The sequence below is a fragment of the Mesoplodon densirostris genome, chromosome 16, assembly GCF_025265405.1.
Source record: "Mesoplodon densirostris isolate mMesDen1 chromosome 16, mMesDen1 primary haplotype, whole genome shotgun sequence".
Taxonomy (NCBI): domain Eukaryota; kingdom Metazoa; phylum Chordata; class Mammalia; order Artiodactyla; family Ziphiidae; genus Mesoplodon; species Mesoplodon densirostris.
Genome location: NC_082676.1, coordinates 69,967,580 through 69,986,591, shown reverse-complemented (window position 1 = coordinate 69,986,591; position 19,012 = coordinate 69,967,580). Strand labels below are relative to the sequence as shown.

The window sequence follows — 19,012 nt, the reverse complement described above, 5'->3', positions numbered from 1 at the left end:
ATATGGTTCCATATGTGTTGGGCTTGCAGTTTGAAGAGGGGACCAGTAGCAATTGTTCTCCACAGGAGTTACACAGTTTGTACCATATGGTGGGAGCTGGGCCCTCCCTCTGAATGACCCATGTGCTTGTGTAAAACATACGTGTGCAGGAATTAATGGAGTTTATTGCTTGCTTTTGCCTGCCTTAGAAAAATCAGAGTCTAGTGTTCCAAAACCATTTTATTTTTGAGAGGTATCAGTTTGTTAATGGGTGGATAATTCTGTAATGCCAACTATGACATCCTCCAAATTACTGTGTAGTCATTGTAATTGAGCCAATTTTTGCTAAATATTAACATAAATGCCAAAAAAAAAAAGAACGAAAACTGTAATTCTGTCCATGAAAGACACTTTTTTAAGCCCTACTGGTCAAAAATTCAGACACAAATTGTGTCACACTATCTGCTTAAAAGAGATTCAAATAAATGAAAACAGTCTTGTGTGTTGTTCCTGAACCCATCCATATTTTGTGCTAGGCACTTAATTTGCTTTATTTACAAGAAAGAAGGCTACTGACCCACATTACAGGTGACAGGTACCAGAGGGGGCCGATGCAAAGCAACAGCGCTGAGGGTCAAAGGAAATGACCTAGATTAGTTTCCCACCACCGTTTTCTAGTCTAAAACCTGTGTGTGAACCTGAGCTGATCTTCCAGTTTTTCGGTGCATTTATGCTCCTGATCTGGAACCGGAAGTAGAAATACTGGGGCCGTGAGAGCAGCCTCCTCGTTTCAAAAGTTCCTGTAAACTTGTCTGTGCAATCAGTCCTTCTGATGTTAAATTACAATTTCCTGTCATCTGTTTTACTCATTTTCCATCCTGCGCACACGATTTTCTTTTTTATCGCCCACGAGTATGACCGGGTAAACATGTAAAGGACTAACAGCGTTGGCGGCAGGACTTTTCAGGAAATCAAACAGAACCACGCCCAAGGTTAAAAAACAAGTTTTACACGGTACGGCCTCATTTTATTGCTAAAATGGGTTATTCTGCCCAGGAACACGCCTGGTGTTGGTAAAGCGTCTCCTTGCCCCAGAATCGAGACGCACCGCCGTGCGCCACCTACTGGGACGATAGGAAACCACAGGCATCGGTGGACACGGAAAAGAAAGGACGGAACCACGACGGTGCCTGGCGGTCCAGCCAGGCTTCAGAGAGGTTTCCTGCTTTTACGGAGCACTTCCCGGAACGACACGAGTGGAAGCAATCAAGTGGAGGCCGTGGCCACCGCTAAATGATGCCCGGCCACGCGTACATGGGCAGGTGGTAATGATTATAGCGCAGATAGTCAAGGATGCTCTTCTCAACCAGAGGCCTGTAGATGGTTTCCTGGAAAACTCTTCTGAGGTAATTCTTGGGCTTCTCGGGCAGGTTAATTTCCTCATCTTCGATCTGACGGGCTAACTCTTCTATGGAAGGAAGGTTTTCCTCCTGGAAAATACGGTAAGAGGCCAGATACTGAAATTACTTGGGCTTAGCTCCACAGTAAGAGGGCAGTTTCACTCAAACTCCCCAAGGTTGGTCATTTTTTTTTTCTAGATTAAAAAACAATTTTTTTAAAACTGTGGCAAAACACACATAGCATAAAATTTACCACTTTAACCATTTTTAAGTGTAAGATTCAAAGGTGTTAGGGGCTTTCACATTGGGCAGCAATGACCACCATCATCTCCAGAATGTCCGCATCCTCCCAAATTGTAACTCTTTAATTTAACCCCTGACTCCCCATCCCTCTCCTCCCAGCCCCTGGCGACCACCCTTCTCCTTTCTCTAGGACTTGACTTTAGGCATCTCGTGTAAATGGAACCAAACACTATCTGTCTTTTTGTGACTGTCTTACTTCACGTAGCATAATGTCTTCAAGGTTCAGCAAGGGTAGTAATTGTAAGCTCTTAATTTTAAGCTCTTAAGATACAGATAGAAAAGATCTGTATATCAGGCTTGTTTTAAAAATAAGAAAGGAGGTGATTAAAGATTTTTACATGAAAACTCCGAGATGGTTACTTTCCTTGGTTACAGTCCCCAAGAAATGGGATTTTTAAAGCCCTGGAATAAATTCTGAGTACAGGCAAATTTCGTTGATATCTTTAAAGATGGGAATGAGAGGGAATAAAGTTATTTGAAGTTGAGAAGCATATGCTGTGCATGTTTACAATACAGTAGAGATTTTTCCAACACTTTATTATAAAATAAAAGGATTCAAACACAGAGGCAAGTTGACAGAACGGTGCGCTTGGCACCTGCATACACACTACCTGGTTTCTACAGCTACCATACTTGCTTCATCACCTATCTGCCCATCTATAGGAGGGTTGTTATAAAAAGCACTTCACTCAAAAAATTAAAAAACGTTTTTAAAAAGGGACTTCCCTGGTGGTCCAGTGGTTAAGACTCTGTGCTTCCAATGCAGGGGGCACAGGTTCGATCCCTGGCCAGGGAACTAAGATCCCACAGGCCATGTGGTGTGGCCAAAATAAAAAAGCACTTCACTGAGATTTGAGCTGTGTGCTTTCTGAACACCACAATAATTGAAAATTACCCTAAAGGAAGATGGACTTTGATGGTATATTTATTTGACCTTCCAATAATTCTTTTTTTTTAACAGCAAAAAAAAACCACACAAAAAAAGCAGATAACTTGCAGAGTTCTACTGGATCATTAATTTATTAATAGTAAGAACTTAGAAAACTAGGTTCAAACTATATGGAGACATAAGGTAATTATCACTTGGTTATGTAAGAGACACTGCCAGGTGTGGCAGATTACACACACATCACTTGGAAGTACAGTCAGTGGGGGGCCAGGACTCCAAATCGGCTCAACAAAGACGGTGAGAGAGAAAATGGCAAGGGATGCCCAGAACTAAATATTAGAGGCACTGAGACATTTGAGTGCCCAAGCACATATGCAGTATATCTGAGATTGATTCTTTCTCCCTTAATTTTTCAGGAAAAAATGTATCAAACATAAGCAGTGAATATACAAAAATTAGAGAAGATTTGGGGCTCATGTTGCATGATGCTGTTCTAACATCAGGGGAAATGGTGTAAAGTCACACAATGGAGCTTTTAAATTGATGGAACACAAATACTGCTCTAGATCGTAAACTCATTTTTGTACATTCGCCTCTCCTGGTGTGACCTTTTCTCAGTGTGATCACCTCCCCCCGACACTGTGACCACCCCCACCCAGGGTGACCACCCCCCCTCCCAACATGCTCATCTGTGAGCAGCTCACCTCACAATGCCACAGATGACACATGACCTTTTGTGTCTGGCTTCTTTCAGTTAACTCAGTGCTTTGAGGTTCATCCACTTTCTAGACTGTATCAGCACTTCATTTCTTTTATGGCAGAATAACGTTCCATAGTGTGGATAGACCACATTTGTTGATCCACCTGTCCCTTGATGGACATTTGGGTTCTTTCTTCCATCTTGTAATTCTGAATAGTGCTGCTATGAACGTTCATATACAAGTATTCGTTTGGACACTGATTTTCAATTCCTTTGGGTATATACCTAGGAGTGCAATGGCTAGGTCATATAGTAATTCTGTTTGTAAGTTTTTAGGAGCCATCAAACCATTTTTTTTCACAGCAACTGCGTAATAATTTTACATTCCCACTAGCAATGTGTGAGTTCCAATTTCTCCACATCTTTGCCAACAATCATTATTTCCTCTTTTTTTTTTTTTTAACTATAGCCATCCCAGTGGGCGTGAAGTGGTATCTCATTGTGGCCCTGGTTTGCATTTCCCTAATGATTAATGATGTTAACATCTTTTCATATAAATGGGTTTACTTTGGCTCTTAATTTTACTCCATTGATCTATATGTCTATCCTTATGCAAGTACCGTACTGTCTTGCTTACTCTTGATTTGTATTAAGTTTTGAAATTGCAAAGTGTGTATCCTTCAACTTTTAAAAAATTTTCTCAAATTGTTTTAGCTTGTATTTTCATCTGAACTTTAGGATTGGCTTTTCCATTTCTAAAAAAAAACCATGGGGATTTTTATAGGATTGCATTGAACCTGTAGATTGCTTTGTATAGTATTCCTATCTTAACAATATTTTTTTTTAGTTGAAAACTTGGCACTTTGGTTTTTAAAATTTTTATTTTATATTGGAGTATAGTTGATTTACAATGTTGTGTTAGTTTCAGTATACAGCAAAGTGATTGTTATACATATACATATATCTATTCTTTTTCAGATTCTTTTCCCATTTAGGTTATCCTGACAATATTAAATATTCAAATCCATGAACACAGATGTATTTTCATTATTAAGGTCTTCTTTAATTTCTTTCAGAAATGTTTTGTGGTTTGCAGTGTACAAGTCTTGTACCTCCTTGCTTAAATTCATTCCCAAGTATTTTAATATTTTTGATGCTATTGTAAATGGAATTGTTTTCTTAATTTCATTTTGGATTATTGATTGCTCATGTAGACAACTGATTATTGTACGTTGATCTTATATCCTGTGACTTTGCCAAATCCATCTATTAGCTCTAATATTCTTTTGTGATTCTTTAAAGTTTTCTTTATATAAGATCATGTCCTTTGAGAATAGAGATAGTTTTCCTTTCAAACGTGGATGCCTTTTATTTCTTTTTCCTGCCTAATTGCTGTGGCTAGACCTTCCAGTACAATATTGAATGTAAGTGGTGAAAGCAGGCATTCTTGTCTAGTTCCAGATCTCTGAGGTAAAACTTTCAGTCCTTCACTATTGAGTGTGATGTTAGCTGAGGGCTTTTCATAAATACTCTTTATCAGGTTGGGTCAGTTTCCTTCTGTTCCTGGCTTTTTAGTGTTTTTACTATGAAAGCATGTGTGCTTTAGTCAAATGCTTTTTCTGCATCAATTGAGATCATAGCACGTCTCCCCCTCTTTCATTTTATTAATGTGGTGTATTACATGGATTAATTTTCATATGTTGAACCACTCTTACATTCCTGGCGTAAATCTTGGTCGTGGTGCATAATCCTTTTAATGTGCTACTGGATTTAGTTTGCTAGTATTCTGCTGAAGATTTTTGGATCCTAACTTCATAAGGGATATTGTTCTGTATTTTTCTTTTGATGTCTTTGTCTGGCTCTGGGATCAGGGTAATGCTGGCCTCATGGAATGGGCTAGGAAGTGTTCCTTCCTCTCCTATTTGTCTGAGGAGTTTGAGAAGGATCAGTGTTAATTCTTATTCAAATGTCTGGTAGAATTCAGCAGTGAAACCATCGGTCTTGGGATTCTCTTTGTTGGGAGGTTTTAGATTACTGATTCAATACCTTTACTTGTTATATAGGTCTCTTGAGATTTTCTATTTCTTCTTGAGTCAGTTTTTGTAGTTTGTGTGTATCTAGGAATTTCTCTGATTCATCTAGGTTATCTGTTTGGTTGGCATACAATTGTTCATAATATTCTCTTTTAAACCTTTATTATTTAAGGTTGGCAAATGTCCCCATTTTCATTTCATTAGGGATTTGAGTCTTTTTTTTCTTGATTAATCTAGCTAAAGGTTTATTTTGTTGATCTTTTAAAAGAACCAGCTTTTGGTTTCATCAGTTTTCTCTGTTTTTAAAAATTCTTTATTTCATTTATCTCCACTCGAATGTTTATTATGTCCTTCCTTCTGCTTGCATTGGGTTTAGTTTGGTTTTCTTTTTCTAGTTTGGTTTTCTTTCTTCTAGTTCCTTAAGGAGTAGAATTAAGTTACTGATTTGAGGGCTTTCCTGTTTTTTAAATGTAAGCATTTACAGCTATAAACTTCCCTCTGAAAACTGTTTTCTCTTTGCATCCCATAAATTTTGGTCGGTTGTGTTTTCATTTTCATTTGTCTCTAAGTACTTCTAACATCCCATTTGGCTTCTTCTTTGAAACCAAAGAAGTTGCTTAAGAATCTGTTGTTCACTTTCTAGTTGATTTCTAGTCTCATTTCATTGTGGTTGGGGAATATACTTTGTATGGTTTAAGTCTTTTAAAATTTATTGACACTTGTTTGGTGGCCTGTCCTGGAGAATGTTCCACACGCACTTGAGAAGACCATGCATCCTGCTGTTGCTGGGTCGAATGCTCTGTATAAATCTGTTAGGTCTGGTTGGTTTATAGTGCTATTCAGGTCCTCTATTTTCTTGTTAATCTTCTACCTGGTTCTATCCATTACTGAAAGTGAGATATTAAAGTCTCTATTATTTTCAAACTATTTTTTCCCAACTCTATCAATATCCATCTTTCTGAAGGATGATTTTGACTGTACAGAATTTCACCTTGGTCAGTGACTCTTTGGCTAGATGCATGACCAGAGGGTTTACAAGCCATTCCCCTTTTGACTTCCACAAAAGGATTTGAGATGTCTTATAATGATCTTGTTTTCAAAATAAATCATATACACATTTAAAATCTACATATGACTTATAAAAGTCCTAGATAATAGTCATTTATTTCTTTCTCCACACGTGGAGGGAGGGGAAAATTGATAAACTGAGTGCTAGGACATCATAGTTAATGGGAGTGAACTTCTGTACTTCCCTGAAGACAAGGTAGAAAGTGAAATTAAGTGGGTTATATCATCTAATATTTGATAAAAGGACTTACTGTTATTTTGTAGTGAAGGCTATCTTCTTTGTTTTCCTATTACCAGACTCCTCAGTGAAATTCCTGCATGTCTGTTTGTATGACTACCACTTCCACTGTTGGCCTGTCTCCACCATACCTGTCACAGTCACCCTGGCTTTTGGTGGCCGGCACTTCCTTGGGGCCATTCTTCTGTGCCCAGTGCTCGCACACAAACCCTCCCTTTCTCCAACCCCAGCTCTCTGAGTCCCTGTTCCATGTGTATCTGAGCTACAGGCAGACACCACTATAGGCCCCAACACCTCCTGTGGCCTTTGCACTTGACAGATGTCAGAACAGTCCCCTAGTGGAGGCTCTTCTTGCAGAGGTTCCCCTTTCTGGAAATGTAGAGAACCCACGAGGATGGTTGGGGAAGCCTTAGAGCATCTTCTGCAAAGGCCACTTGCAGTCTCCTTGCTCTCCTGCCAGGGCCCACTGCTAGGCCGAGTTTAGGCACTGCAGACTGACCCACGGCAAACATGTTCTCCTGCCTAAAAGGTTTCGGGAGTCTCAGTGGGTGCCATGAGAAGCAGCCACCATTGCGTTTGAGGATGTGTGCTTGGGAAAACGAAGGGAAAGTTTCCCTTTTAAACTTGACACCAAAAACCGCGTGGCTCTGTGCAAAAGGGTAACTGAGGAGTTTAGATCTGCGGTTTAGAAGGTTTAGGCATAGAGTGTTGATGGAATAGCGAGAAGACTGATGACTCCTTCTTATGGGGCAGCGGTGAGCTGCAGGTTGTTTTGGGAGGGAAGGAGGGAGGGAGCTGAGCAAAGCTCAGTAAGCACCAGGCTTCCAGCTCGGGGCCATGTTTTAATGTGGACCGACTTCCTCACAGCCCCGAATGAAGTGCAGGCACCTGGCTGACCTGAAACATCCTAAATCTCTCTCTCTACCTCATTACTGTTCTCATTTCCAATTCGAATGGCTCTCGCCGTGGCTGACCTGGGCCTTTAGCCGTCGGCCCCTCTGCTTCCCTTGGGTACGCTTCCCCGCCTGGTTCCTATCTTTGTGGGCACCAAAGAGAACTGAATTTAAAATTTTAAACTTTAAACCTATGTTTCCCGATCTGAATCTACTTCAGATTAGTAAAATTACGTCAGTTTCCCAGCTTGGACCCCCAGGGATGAAACTGAACAGGGGCGGGGCATTGAGGAGAGGGTACCACGCCACCACTGTGGTCCAGGGCTGACAACCCTGGCTTTGGAGCGGGAGACCCTTGAATTGCGTGAAGTCGCTCGGCTTCAGCTTCCTCATGGGTGAAGTGGAGGGGGTGAAAACAGTGCCTCCGCCCACCTCGGAGGGTCCCTGTGTGGTTCGGTGAGGTGGGGCGTGTGCAGCGGCTAGAACGAGGGGCCTGGGGACCTGGGCTGCATCTGTGCATCCGGTGTGGCAGCCCACACCCCGGGGACCCACGAGGAGGCGACACAGAGACGCAGAACCTGCCCGTCTAGACAGTCGGACGAGGCGGAAGCTCAGCTGAGCCCCAGCCCTCGTCTGAGTGAATCGAAGAGGAGTCTAGCATGCACGTTTGACCAAAGACGTAAACTCCCCGCAACTCTGGTAAGGACTCTAGGTGTTGAAAAAAATAAAGTTTCACAAATATTTTACTACGTACATGGCAGAGTCAAATTTCCTGCCGAGTACAGAGCCTGTGGGGTGTACAGCCTCACTTCCAGTTAATCCTACGCTGCTTGGAGAAAGAAGTTTCGGTTATAAAAGGAGTGCATGTGGACACCTGTTGAGTCCCCTGACACCTTTGGAACAACACGCGCACACACACGAATGGTTAGCGAACAGCTGGCAAATGCGGACAGAAACTATAGGAACGCAGCCTTCATGCTCGAGGGCAAGGAGATACCACCCACACCGCGCTTTCAGCCCTCACTGTCAGCGGATAATGAAAGTACAGGTACTTGTCAAAGGGGAAAACAAACGTGCCCCGCATAAAAGATTTGAACAATTCACATTCCCTGAAATATCACCATCTATGTTTACCTACTCCGTAGTTTGTTTCTGTGAGGGACAGTTGATTTTCAAAGTGAAACCGTAAAGTGGGAATGCAGGGAAAAGTCTAAATGATCAACAACTGTAACTGCTTCTAATTTGCAAGGAATAACCTACATATCCGTTAATCACCCTTACCTCCTTGGAGGATAAGATCTGGCGTAACTCTTTCCGGAGATCAATAAAACGATCGTGAAAGAGGGCCATGCACCACGGCTCCGTGAAGTAGCTGGTGAGGGAAGAAAAAGATTCAGTTAGTTGGAAACTTTCTCATTACCACTAATAAAGTATTTACCTGCTTTTTTGCCTTTATAAATTACGGTTCTGGCCCTTTTGCAATCGTTTGCTCATGAAATGGCTCGTGGAACAGCATGGCCAATCAATTTTGTAAATGGATGTCCCTGATGTAAGGCCAGCTTCCATAATTACATTTAAAGTGGTTTAATTCAGAGCTGGGGCAAGACCCAGTGAAGAACCCTGATTTTATCAGAATTTAAAAGCCTGAAGACTTGTAAAGAACGGGTGTCTCCATTATCTGCCCTCGTTTGAGAAAAACAGATTGCAGGATTAACTGAACTGCTGCATAAACAAATTAAATTTGGGGAGACAATAACACAAATGTTGTTTGTCATTAAGGTTTCTGGATTAATAATGACCAGAAAAACAGGCCACCTCGGTGTTGCAACACGGCCTTCGTGCAACTGCACGGACGCCTAATTGAATCTTTCTTCGGAGAGCAGTTCTGTTGGTGGCCCTATTTGCTAACTTTGCCCTGAAAACTGTCTGAACACATGCTTTCCTATGTGGAAGACAGTATGGCCATCCTTTATCTACAGGGGATTGCTGAATATCTGATGCATTCTTGGAAGAACCAGGAACATTTACTGGTTTTTTTTTTTTTTTTTTTTTTGTGGTATGCGGGCCTCTCACTGTTGTGGCCTCTCCCGTTGCGGAGCACAGGCTCCGGATGCGCAGGCCCAGCGGCCACGGCTCACGGGCCCAGCCGCTCCGCGGCATATGGGATCCTCCCAGACCGGGGCACGAACCCGTATCCCCTGCATCGGCAGGCGGACTCTCAACCACTGCGCCACCAGGGAGGCCCCATTTACTGGTATTTTAACTCTTACTTTGTCTTAATGCTCAGTGTCTCGGAACAGGAAACTTCACTCCTTCACGGTTAGAGACACGTGGGTGATGTGAGCACCTCTGGATGTGAGTTTGTCGTTCCTGGGACTGTTAGTGGATGTCACGTGTGTGTCCAGGGGAAGAAAAACCGGTGCCCACGTGCAGATGAGCACCTTCTGTTTTCCAAGACAAGTTAATTCTTGGGAAGGAGGTAACGAGCCCCAGGGACACCGAGGCATTAAAGGACCGGGGCGGTGACAAGCATGCGTACAATCAACCTGGCACTCAGCCACACCGCTCAGTACCTATCACCTGTTCGCCTGACCAGAATATGACCTAATTTCATCCTTAACTACCTACTTTGTTGTTCAGGTCATATTTTCATCCAACTATTAATTCCACTAATGTGGGTTCCATACCCATTCTGTGACCAGCACTGTTCTGGGTACTGGGGAAACAGCAGGGACCAACACAGACAAACATCCCTGCCACCGTGGAGCTTATATCCAAGCGATAAATAGGTCCATGTTCAGTATGCGAATGAGAACTGCTTAGGAGGAAACATAAATCAAGCGAGGACGGGAGACACAGAGCAAGGCTCTCCCCTAAGACAGTGACTTAGTGAGTAAAGCCCGAGGGACAGAGATGGGAGAGAGTGAGCCACGTGGGGCTCTGGGGAAAGAGCCTTCCGGGGACAGCAGGTGCAAAGGCCCAGAGGCAGGAATGTGCCTGGCCCTCAAGGAGGCACAGTACAGATAAGCAGGGTGGGGGATGGTAGGGGTTGAGCTTAGGAAGGTGATGGGCAGGAAGGATGATCCTGGAGGCAGGAGTTCACTCACACGTGCTGTGTAATAGCTCCACGGCTGTCTAGCTCAGCACCTGTGTGCAACAGGCGTCCTATAGATGATGTTCACTGAAGCAAGGAAGGAATAATGAACGCGTGAACTACACACAGCATGGTATACACTCCATACTGCCTGGCCCTGATTGGTCTTTCATTAGTATAGAATAAAGTTCTGCTAAATAAATAGGTGATAAAACACTGCAAAGTGCCCCAAGATGGGCAGTAGTACCAAAGAGCGAGCCTCACGGGAACAGGGGGAGAGCCGTGGGTGAGCCCAGGCTTGAAGGGTGGTCTGCCTGAGCCCTGAGGCCCGGAGGGAGGGCAGAGGGGGTCTGGGGGGCACTTGTGGAAACCTGTCAGAGCTGTGAGTGACTCAAGGCTGCTGAATCCTGAATGAATGGAGTTGATGGGGGTTCTGGCTGGGGTTCTGGGCCCCGACAAACCCAGGCTGACATCTAATACCCATCTAATTCCTGGAGCAAAGGCACTGACGTGGAGCCGACCACCTTGGGAGGCATCAACTCAGCGGGGTGATGTTTTGACACATCTCCTCAGACGGTAGCTTCTTGGACCAAAGCATCAGTAATGCCTAAGCCCAGACACTCAAGCGCAGCTGTGCTAGGATGGTCCCTGCCTCTTAGGTCTCAGCAGCTTCTAGAAAAGCTTCAGGGAATTGTGGACTTGCAAATCTTGAAACCACTAAAATGCCTGAGTTAGAGACCAGTGGGCGCTTTTATGTTTGTCGCCATCTTTCCTGCACTGCTCAGATGCCCAGTCCTCCCGTGTGTGTTTCCACGGCAGCATCAGGAGTTTCCACCCTCTTGGTTTCGGGGTCTACAGTCACAGCCTTCTAGGCGGCATAGCTTCTGTCTCTGCTTTCCTGGCGCCAGCACGGCCCTGTTCCAACTACCCAGGTGCTGTTCAGACGTCTTCCCCACCCAGCACCTTCACGGTCCGGGCCTCTGTGTTACCACCAGTGACGCTGCATCGTGTGCTTCCAAGAGGGGGCTCCGGGGAAACCCACTTCTCTTAGAATGAGTGCAGCCCACCCTGGGCCCTGGCCCATCGTCTGTGCCCACATCCCCATCGCCTCCACTCAGGAGGCTGAGTACAGATGGCTGGAGAAGCCTTAATCCTCTGAAAATGTATCTGCTATGCCCGTCTGCACAGGGCCTGGGGTGTCAAAGAGGAAGCCGAGGTTCCTGCAGATTCTATCTTCTGGTGCTTTGGACTCACGGCCTCTCACCTGGAATTCGACGCCTGCCATTCTCATCACAGCCTGTCGAGCTGTTTGCAGACAGTAATTCAGGGGACCTGAAGTTTCATTGCTTCCACTCTCCCACCACTGCCTCCTGGGGTCAAGTGTTTGGGGATTCTTGTCCAGAAGCTCACAATCTCTGCAAACTGTTGGCTGTGCACATGCCCAGGATTCATCTGGGGACAGCCATCCCCACGGCGTCCAGCACAGGCTGGTTCTCAGGAGACTGGAGGAGCCGGTGAGGATACCTGGGCCTGCTTCTCCCCCGCTCTGTGGAGAGCTTCTGTGCTGGTGCGGTGACCCCGTTTAGGGTGGGCAAGAGGGGGTTTGGAGTGGCATGGACCCCTGTGGGCCTCCTTGAAATCATTCTGGAAACATGGCAGCCTTCATTCTTAAAATTGGAAGAGCTCTGAATTTAACAGAACTCATTTTGCAATGGATGAGAACATTTAGTCAAGTGAAGATCATTTCCTTTTGATATAATGTTAGAAAGAAGTTTTACTTTAGGAAAAGCTTTAGGTCTAGTTTTTCCCCCAAACTGAATGGCTCCTGTGCTTTAGTTTCTTTCCTTCTCCATAGAAAGGAGAGGGGCTTCTGGAATCCTTGCCAAGGCTGGTGGGGTGGGGGGCAGGTCTGCATTAACGGCCCTGGGTGCTATGGATAGCTGGCATTCGTGCTGAGCTTTGGGGAAATGTATATTTCCGTGAACACTGTGAATTTAAAAAATAGAAAACAATAACTTCTTTCCAAGTTTACATTCAAAATGGAAGACCTCCATAGTTGGTGGCCCCGCAATCTTCAGGAGACACTGTCTGGTAAGAGCACGGCTGCGTGTGGTTTCTAAGTGCCTGTGTAGACTTGGGTGTTCGCATCATGAAATTCATTTCTAAACAGCCATGAGAAAAAGCTTACACAAACGCTCCAGGACCCAAACAGAAGACGTGACTGTCTCTGTTCATTTTGCCACGGCTGGCCTGGTTTATCTGGGGGGACTTAGATTCTCCGTGACTTTTGCAAATGATACACTGCTCTCAGAAGGCCCAAGAAATGTCAACTTGTGGAAGTGAATTAACCATTCTGGTCGATGTGGTGCAGTCATTAAGGAATCGATCAGACTTCTCCAGAGCTCACCCTCGTCTGGTCATTGGGCCTAGTTGACCGACACCATCACACAAACAGGGTAGGGATGTGGTAACCAGCTCCGCCACTGGCCACGCTGGATGCTGAGAAAAGCAAATGGACAAGACACGCCGGTAAGGCTGTACTCGCCAGCCACGGGAGAAGCAGGACGTGTCTAAGGGGAAAGACAGGTGGATAAATGCCGTTCTTTCAGGTCCTGGATCTCAAGCCCAAGGCCAGGGCCCTTCAGCAGCAGGTAGGGAAGGAGAGAGAGTTTCAGAAGAGCAAGGCTCAACTGGAAATGCTAAACTACACAACAGTTGGAAAAGGCAGAGAGTGGCAGAGAAGAAACACACCTTGCCCTCCAAGATCTTTTTTTTTTTTTTTTTTTTTTTTTAGTGAAAAGCATTCTGATTTTATCTTAGTGTGATAATAGTCAGTTTTTGCTTTTGGACCTGATCAGAGGGTCCCCAGCTGCCCCTCACACCTGCACAGAGGTTTATTCAAGCTGGAAACTCACCCAAGAGTTGCCTTTTCTCCTGGGGGGTGGGGGGCACTGCAGCTGGGGGGCCCACAGGCCTTCCCGGGAGCATGATGTTCTCGTGGTCCAAGCCCTTTCTTGTACTGACAGCACCACAGACTCATGGTGGAGGACAGACATTCTCCTCCTGCCAGGCCTGGGGGTAGGTGACACCCAGCAGGAAGCCTCAGCCTTTGGGCTGCAGCATGGCTGGGGGGCCTCGGCCCTCCTGTGGACACTCCACATGCAGAAGAAAGGAAGTGACAGACGACAGCATCCATCATCCAGGTTGCAAACAGACACCCTGGGGGCCAGGTGTGACCTAGAGACGTCTTTGCTTTGGCCTGAACAGCATTTGGAAATTGGATTTTCGGCCTTTCTCTAAAAGGTCAGATTTGGCCACGTTGGGTCCTCGTTCTATGGCAGCAACCAGCTCCATGGACAGATGCCCCTGCAGTCCCTTGTGGTCCATCCACCAGCCCGGCCAGCATCCTTCACCTATGGGGCCACGGTGGGCATGTGGTATGTCCACCAGTCCTGGTTAGGTGGTTTGGGTGACATGGAGGTGTCACCAGCAAAGCCCACTGGGGTACCCAGGAAAAATGAGCTGGAATCTGGGTGATAAGGTCTAACTCTTCTTTTGTGCTCAGTCTAGTTTCACTTGCCCGGAGGGGGACTGTGTGCAGATGCCTCGCACCTAACGTGCTGGATTAGAGTTCCCAGCTATAGAACCGACACCCTAGCTGAGCTGGGTGTGTGCAGAGAGGCTGTGCCCAGCTCTGGGCCCGGAGCCAGAGCAGCACAGCTACCCCGCCACCCCCCCAGAACCCCGTCCCTCCTGCCGGTGAGATCCCTGTAAAGCAGTCCCATCCCCATCTCTGTCCTGTCCAAGGCCTGTCCCAGAGAGCCTGTGCTCTAGCGCAGGAGCTTGCACCCCTCCCTTCTGTGATCAGAGAAGAAACCTTTCCTCTGCTCTGAGCCCATCTCCATCTTGTTCTATTGGCACAAGTAACACGGGGCCGGAGGACCCTTGCTGGGACTTGACTCGAAGGGTTGGTAACAGAAGCAGGTGTGTAAACATGTTGTCTGAAGCCGCCTGCCCCCGTCCCCTTCTCCAGGCCAGGATGTGTGCCCAAAACACATACGCTGCTCTGTCTTCCTTTCTTCTTCCATCCTCTGTCCATTTGTCCATCCTTCCTAATAGGTTCCGTGAGGCCTTTCAAAGCCCTCTGTCTTTCCCTCCGACACCCATTTTGGTCTGGTCCTCTGTTCTCTGCTGCCTCCGCCCACCCCTCAGCAAATGTTGCTCCTTCTCCGCCGTGCTCTCCCCTCCTCTCTGTCTGAGGCGTCAGCCAGAGCTGACCTCAGTGGCTGCAAAGTGGCAACGAGGGGGACGACCTAGGGGGCGATTCTTTGCTGATTCTTTGCTGGCAGATGCTTTGCTGGGCACTGTGGTCCCCACCCCCAAAGTGCACACACAAGGGTGGATGTGGTGGAGTGGAGGGCCGGGGGCGGGGCGGAGGGCCGGGTGGGGCGGCTGCCCTCACATCTGCATCCTTTCTGTTGCTGCATTTCTATGTCCACCCCTCTCGGGCAAGTGTTTGCCAAAAAATTCAAAATAACCCTGGCTTTAAAAAGGCACAGCGGTACTTTTTTCATATAAAGAAAGTCTAGGTGGGGTGTCCAGGATTGGCATGGTGGTTCCATTGACATCAGATCATAGCACTAACCATAGGGCCCTTGGCCTCACAGAGCAAAATGGCTGCTGAGCTCCAGTCATCATAAATATGTTCTTGGATGGAAAAAGGGAAAATGAGGGTCCTTATTCTTTATTTTAGGAACAATTCCTAGAAATCTCACACAGTACTTCTATTGATATCTTACTGGCCAAGTTTGGTCAAATGGCTTCCTTGGCTGCAGGGGAGTCTGGGGATCATTGCCATTTATTTTAGGTACAAAATAACATCCTATAACTCAGGATTCTGAAGAGCAAAGAGAGAATAGACATTGTCTGCCATGATACCCAATAGACTCCACAACATCTACTTAACAATCTTTTCTTAAAGTTAAATCTACATAAATTGGGAGAGTGTGTTTAGTTGAAGTTCCCAGAATGAGAACATATCTTTAACTAGATTTAAACCTGTCCCCAAAGTAAGCCTTGTGGAAACACACACACACACACACACACACACACACACTACTTTCTGTATGTGACAGTCACCTCCAAGTCCATGGGAAAGCCCTGGTGTCTTCCACATCCCCATCTGGCCTGAGTTGGCTTAAATGCAGAGGAGAGGAGAGAACAATTTGTGTTCCCACTGTGAGGTTACATTCTGGTCATTTTATTCTGCCCATAAAAGAAAGTGGATTCATGCATTTCAAAACAGTTTTCAAAAATAAGAATAGGAACAAATAAGCATTTCCAGTTAGCCCTAGGTTTGCTTGGAAATTAAATTACACGTTTCTGGGGTGGTGGGTTTACTCAAGGATGCCACATATTACACAAGCAGACACAGCCCCGTGACACACTGTGACAAAAAAACCCAGAATACAAAAATGGAAGTTTGATGTGACTATTTCCTGTCCAACTCAAGTTTGCCAGAATCGTTATCTAGCTCATTTATTGCTTCGAGGCAGATCTAGAAAGGTAAGATGAATGATTTTCAAAGCAAAACCAACTAGTTATTTGAGATCAGTTGTAACTGTCACCTGCACAAGATCTAGATAACAGAAAACCAAGTCTCCTCTGAATATAATTCGGCTACAGTGTTGTTGTCATAATCTACAACAGGCATCACCAGATAAAGGATGTTTACTGCTCTAAGGAAAAATGCCTCGATGCCCTGGCGCTAAAAGCAAAATTCTGATCTTTGGCAGAAGTCACCATCTTCTGACCGGCTTGTAAGCAACCACTCTCTTACTGCTGGTCAGCTCGTGGCTCTGCAGAGCTGGTGTTTGGCCAGTTACCCTGGTGTGCCAGGAACCAGAAGCTGACACTGCCTACGGCTGGGCACCCTGGGAGCCCCCGCCTGGCTGCAGAGGTGCCAGGAGAGACAGTCTTGAGCGGCTTGGAGTGTGAAGGCTGCTGTCTGCTGGATGCACTGGAATCAGTGTGATTTATTTGCCTGTGAGTGGATGCACCCTCGGCCCCGAGCCGAGGTGCCAGGAGGCCGTGCTATCTCTTAAGCACGAGTCTGTAAGAACACAGAATCCCAGAGCACATTTGTCCTGAGTCTGTGTCGGTGCCCAGATCGTGCTGAGGTTGAGGTCCTGCCTGACTGCCTCCGGAGTCTTGGTTTCCAGAAGTGCTATTCCTACACAATTCTCTGAAAGATCTGTCTGCTGACCATTTGTTTTTCTGAATCCTGGACACTTAGCCCAGGAAAAGCTGTGCTTCAACTTAGAAAATGGAATACATTTCTCTCAGACACCCTGCAAATCTAGCCACCGATACACATTTCCCTCCTTGCTTTGTCCTGGAAGGAACCCAAAGCTAAGTGTTCGGGTTCACTGCAGAAGCACCTGTGCTGTGGAGGGCGCAGCCTCTCCACCTGGGCTCAGTTTCACGTTGCTGGCCTGCCCATAGCTGCCCTTTTACTGATGGCCTTTCTTTTTATCCCAGCTCTGCCACTTGTTAGCTTATGTAATCTTGAGCTGGGTTGCTTTAACCTCCCAGCCTCAGTCTTCATAGCTGTAAAATGGGGATAATGATGGTCCTTACTGCAAAGGATGACTATCAGAATTCTCGGAGACACTGCAGGAAAGAGGTCTGGCTGTGTGCCTGGCGCAGGGCGGAGGACCTGTGCATTGTGTTCTTCTTCTTCTTCTTGTTATTATTATTACTGCTGTTGTTGTTCAATGATCCTATTTCATATATTTTGTATAAGCTGCCTCAGACCCTTTCTGGCGTGAGTTAGAGACCAAATAAATGATTAAAATAAACACTTTTTGTTTGCCATGTAATTGAAAGTCTTTCTCTGGCATAATTCTGCAGTTCTTCTTGGGGACTGCTTTTGTTCCACTCCAGGGTGTCTGCATAAATTCACGTAGCTGCAGTTTTAGAGTAGCAATTCGTTTTAGCTGCGATCAAGGTAAGAGGGACTTCACGACAAGCCTTCATGAAGTTCTGTCGTGCACTGGAGAGTTACGTGGGAATAAATAAACTGTGGCCTCGATTGCTTATTTTGGTCCGAGCTGATGGAAGTTAAATAAAAGGTGTTTTACGTGGAGTTCCCTCTTTTTGCCTGTTTATAATGAAGAGTGAGCCAATCAGTCACAATGGTTAACCCAGCCCTTGGTAGGACGTATGCAGAAGCAGAGAGGAAACTAGTGGGGTGAGGACACAGGCCCCCCCCCAACACCCAGCTGGACAAGATTATCTTCTGACCTGCTTTTTTGCCTGACTGTTTGCCAGGGCAAAACAGTCTTCTCATAGAAATAGCATGATTTTTATATAGCTAAGAATTTTGTTTCTATTTAAGTTGACCTTTCCATTCTCATTGAAGTTGTGACATCACCTGCCCAGACCTTTGGCTGCAGTGGGGAGCTGGCCGGCCGCCCTCTAAGCCCAGAGCCCGGGGACCAGTTGACATCCAGCTCCACGTACCTGCCCTTTCAGCCCATCTGCGGTATTTCCTTGCATGTTGCTGGTTTCTTAGGGGCTGCATTAATTGAATTTTGACGAGAAATCTAGTGCCCTGGAAGTTGTCCAGCTATTTACACTGATTTGTTTGATACATTCAGGACTCAGAGGAGGGGGCGAGGTTAGCGTTTAATTCCGTGAAGAAAGGCAAGCTCTCAGTGCTCAGCTTCCCTTCCTGTGCCCCCTCATCCTATTCTGTGCCTCTCTTCATAGAAAGCACAACCATTTTCCTTTAATTAGGCTGCAGAGAGCACAGGCTAGCATTAGGCCACTCAGCCACTCAGCCATGCTCACAGCCATGGCCATTTCCTATCTATTTTCCGTAGGAAAAGAAAAAAAAAAGTGTATATATGCACACATAACCCCCCCAGAAGTCTTGGGGGGGCGGAACAAAGGAATCAGTGGAATTACCTTTTGTGAGACCGAGGCCACAGGAGCTAGCAAACCCCAGAAAGCAAGATATTTTGCTACCTCACAAGTCCTCTGGTTAGATGAACTGCTCTTTAGATTCTAAAGGACGGCTTAGTAGAAATATCATTCACTAGTACAGAATATATACAACATGTTTGATATATGTTTACAATAATTGTGATTAGTACATATTTAAAATAATTGCCTTTCATAACATCAGTTTTTCTAATTAATATGTTTTTTTAACTGATAAAGCTTTTATAGAGACGATGACAAACCACAAACTGTTCCTTCACTTTCTTTGTCACTTTTATGCTTTCAGGTTTGTAGTTTCCAAAAATCACGTATTAAAATTAAGCTAGCGGGCCTCCCTGGTGGCGCAAGTGGTTGAGAGTCCGCCTGCCGATGCAGGGGATACGGGTTCGTGCCCCGGTCTGGGAGGAT

The 19,012-nt window shown here is 45.6% G+C and overlaps 1 protein-coding gene and 1 non-coding gene across 2 annotated transcripts in view; one reads left to right on the top strand and one right to left on the bottom strand.

The window, feature by feature from the left end:
• Positions 1–1,268: 1,268 nt before the first annotated feature.
• Positions 1,269–19,012, bottom strand: part of CFAP61 (cilia and flagella associated protein 61) — a 249,891-nt gene continuing 232,147 nt past the window's right edge. The window contains exons 26-27 of the mRNA XM_060119879.1: positions 8,785–8,875; positions 1,269–1,469 (exon numbers count right to left, since the gene is read on the bottom strand). Coding sequence (XP_059975862.1) covers positions 1,269–1,469; positions 8,785–8,875 — 292 coding nt within the window. The remainder of the gene's footprint in view (positions 1,470–8,784; positions 8,876–19,012) is intronic.
• On the top strand, positions 2,406–2,478 carry TRNAG-UCC (transfer RNA glycine (anticodon UCC)). Its single transcript has one exon. It is a non-coding gene; the product is annotated as a tRNA-Gly (tRNA).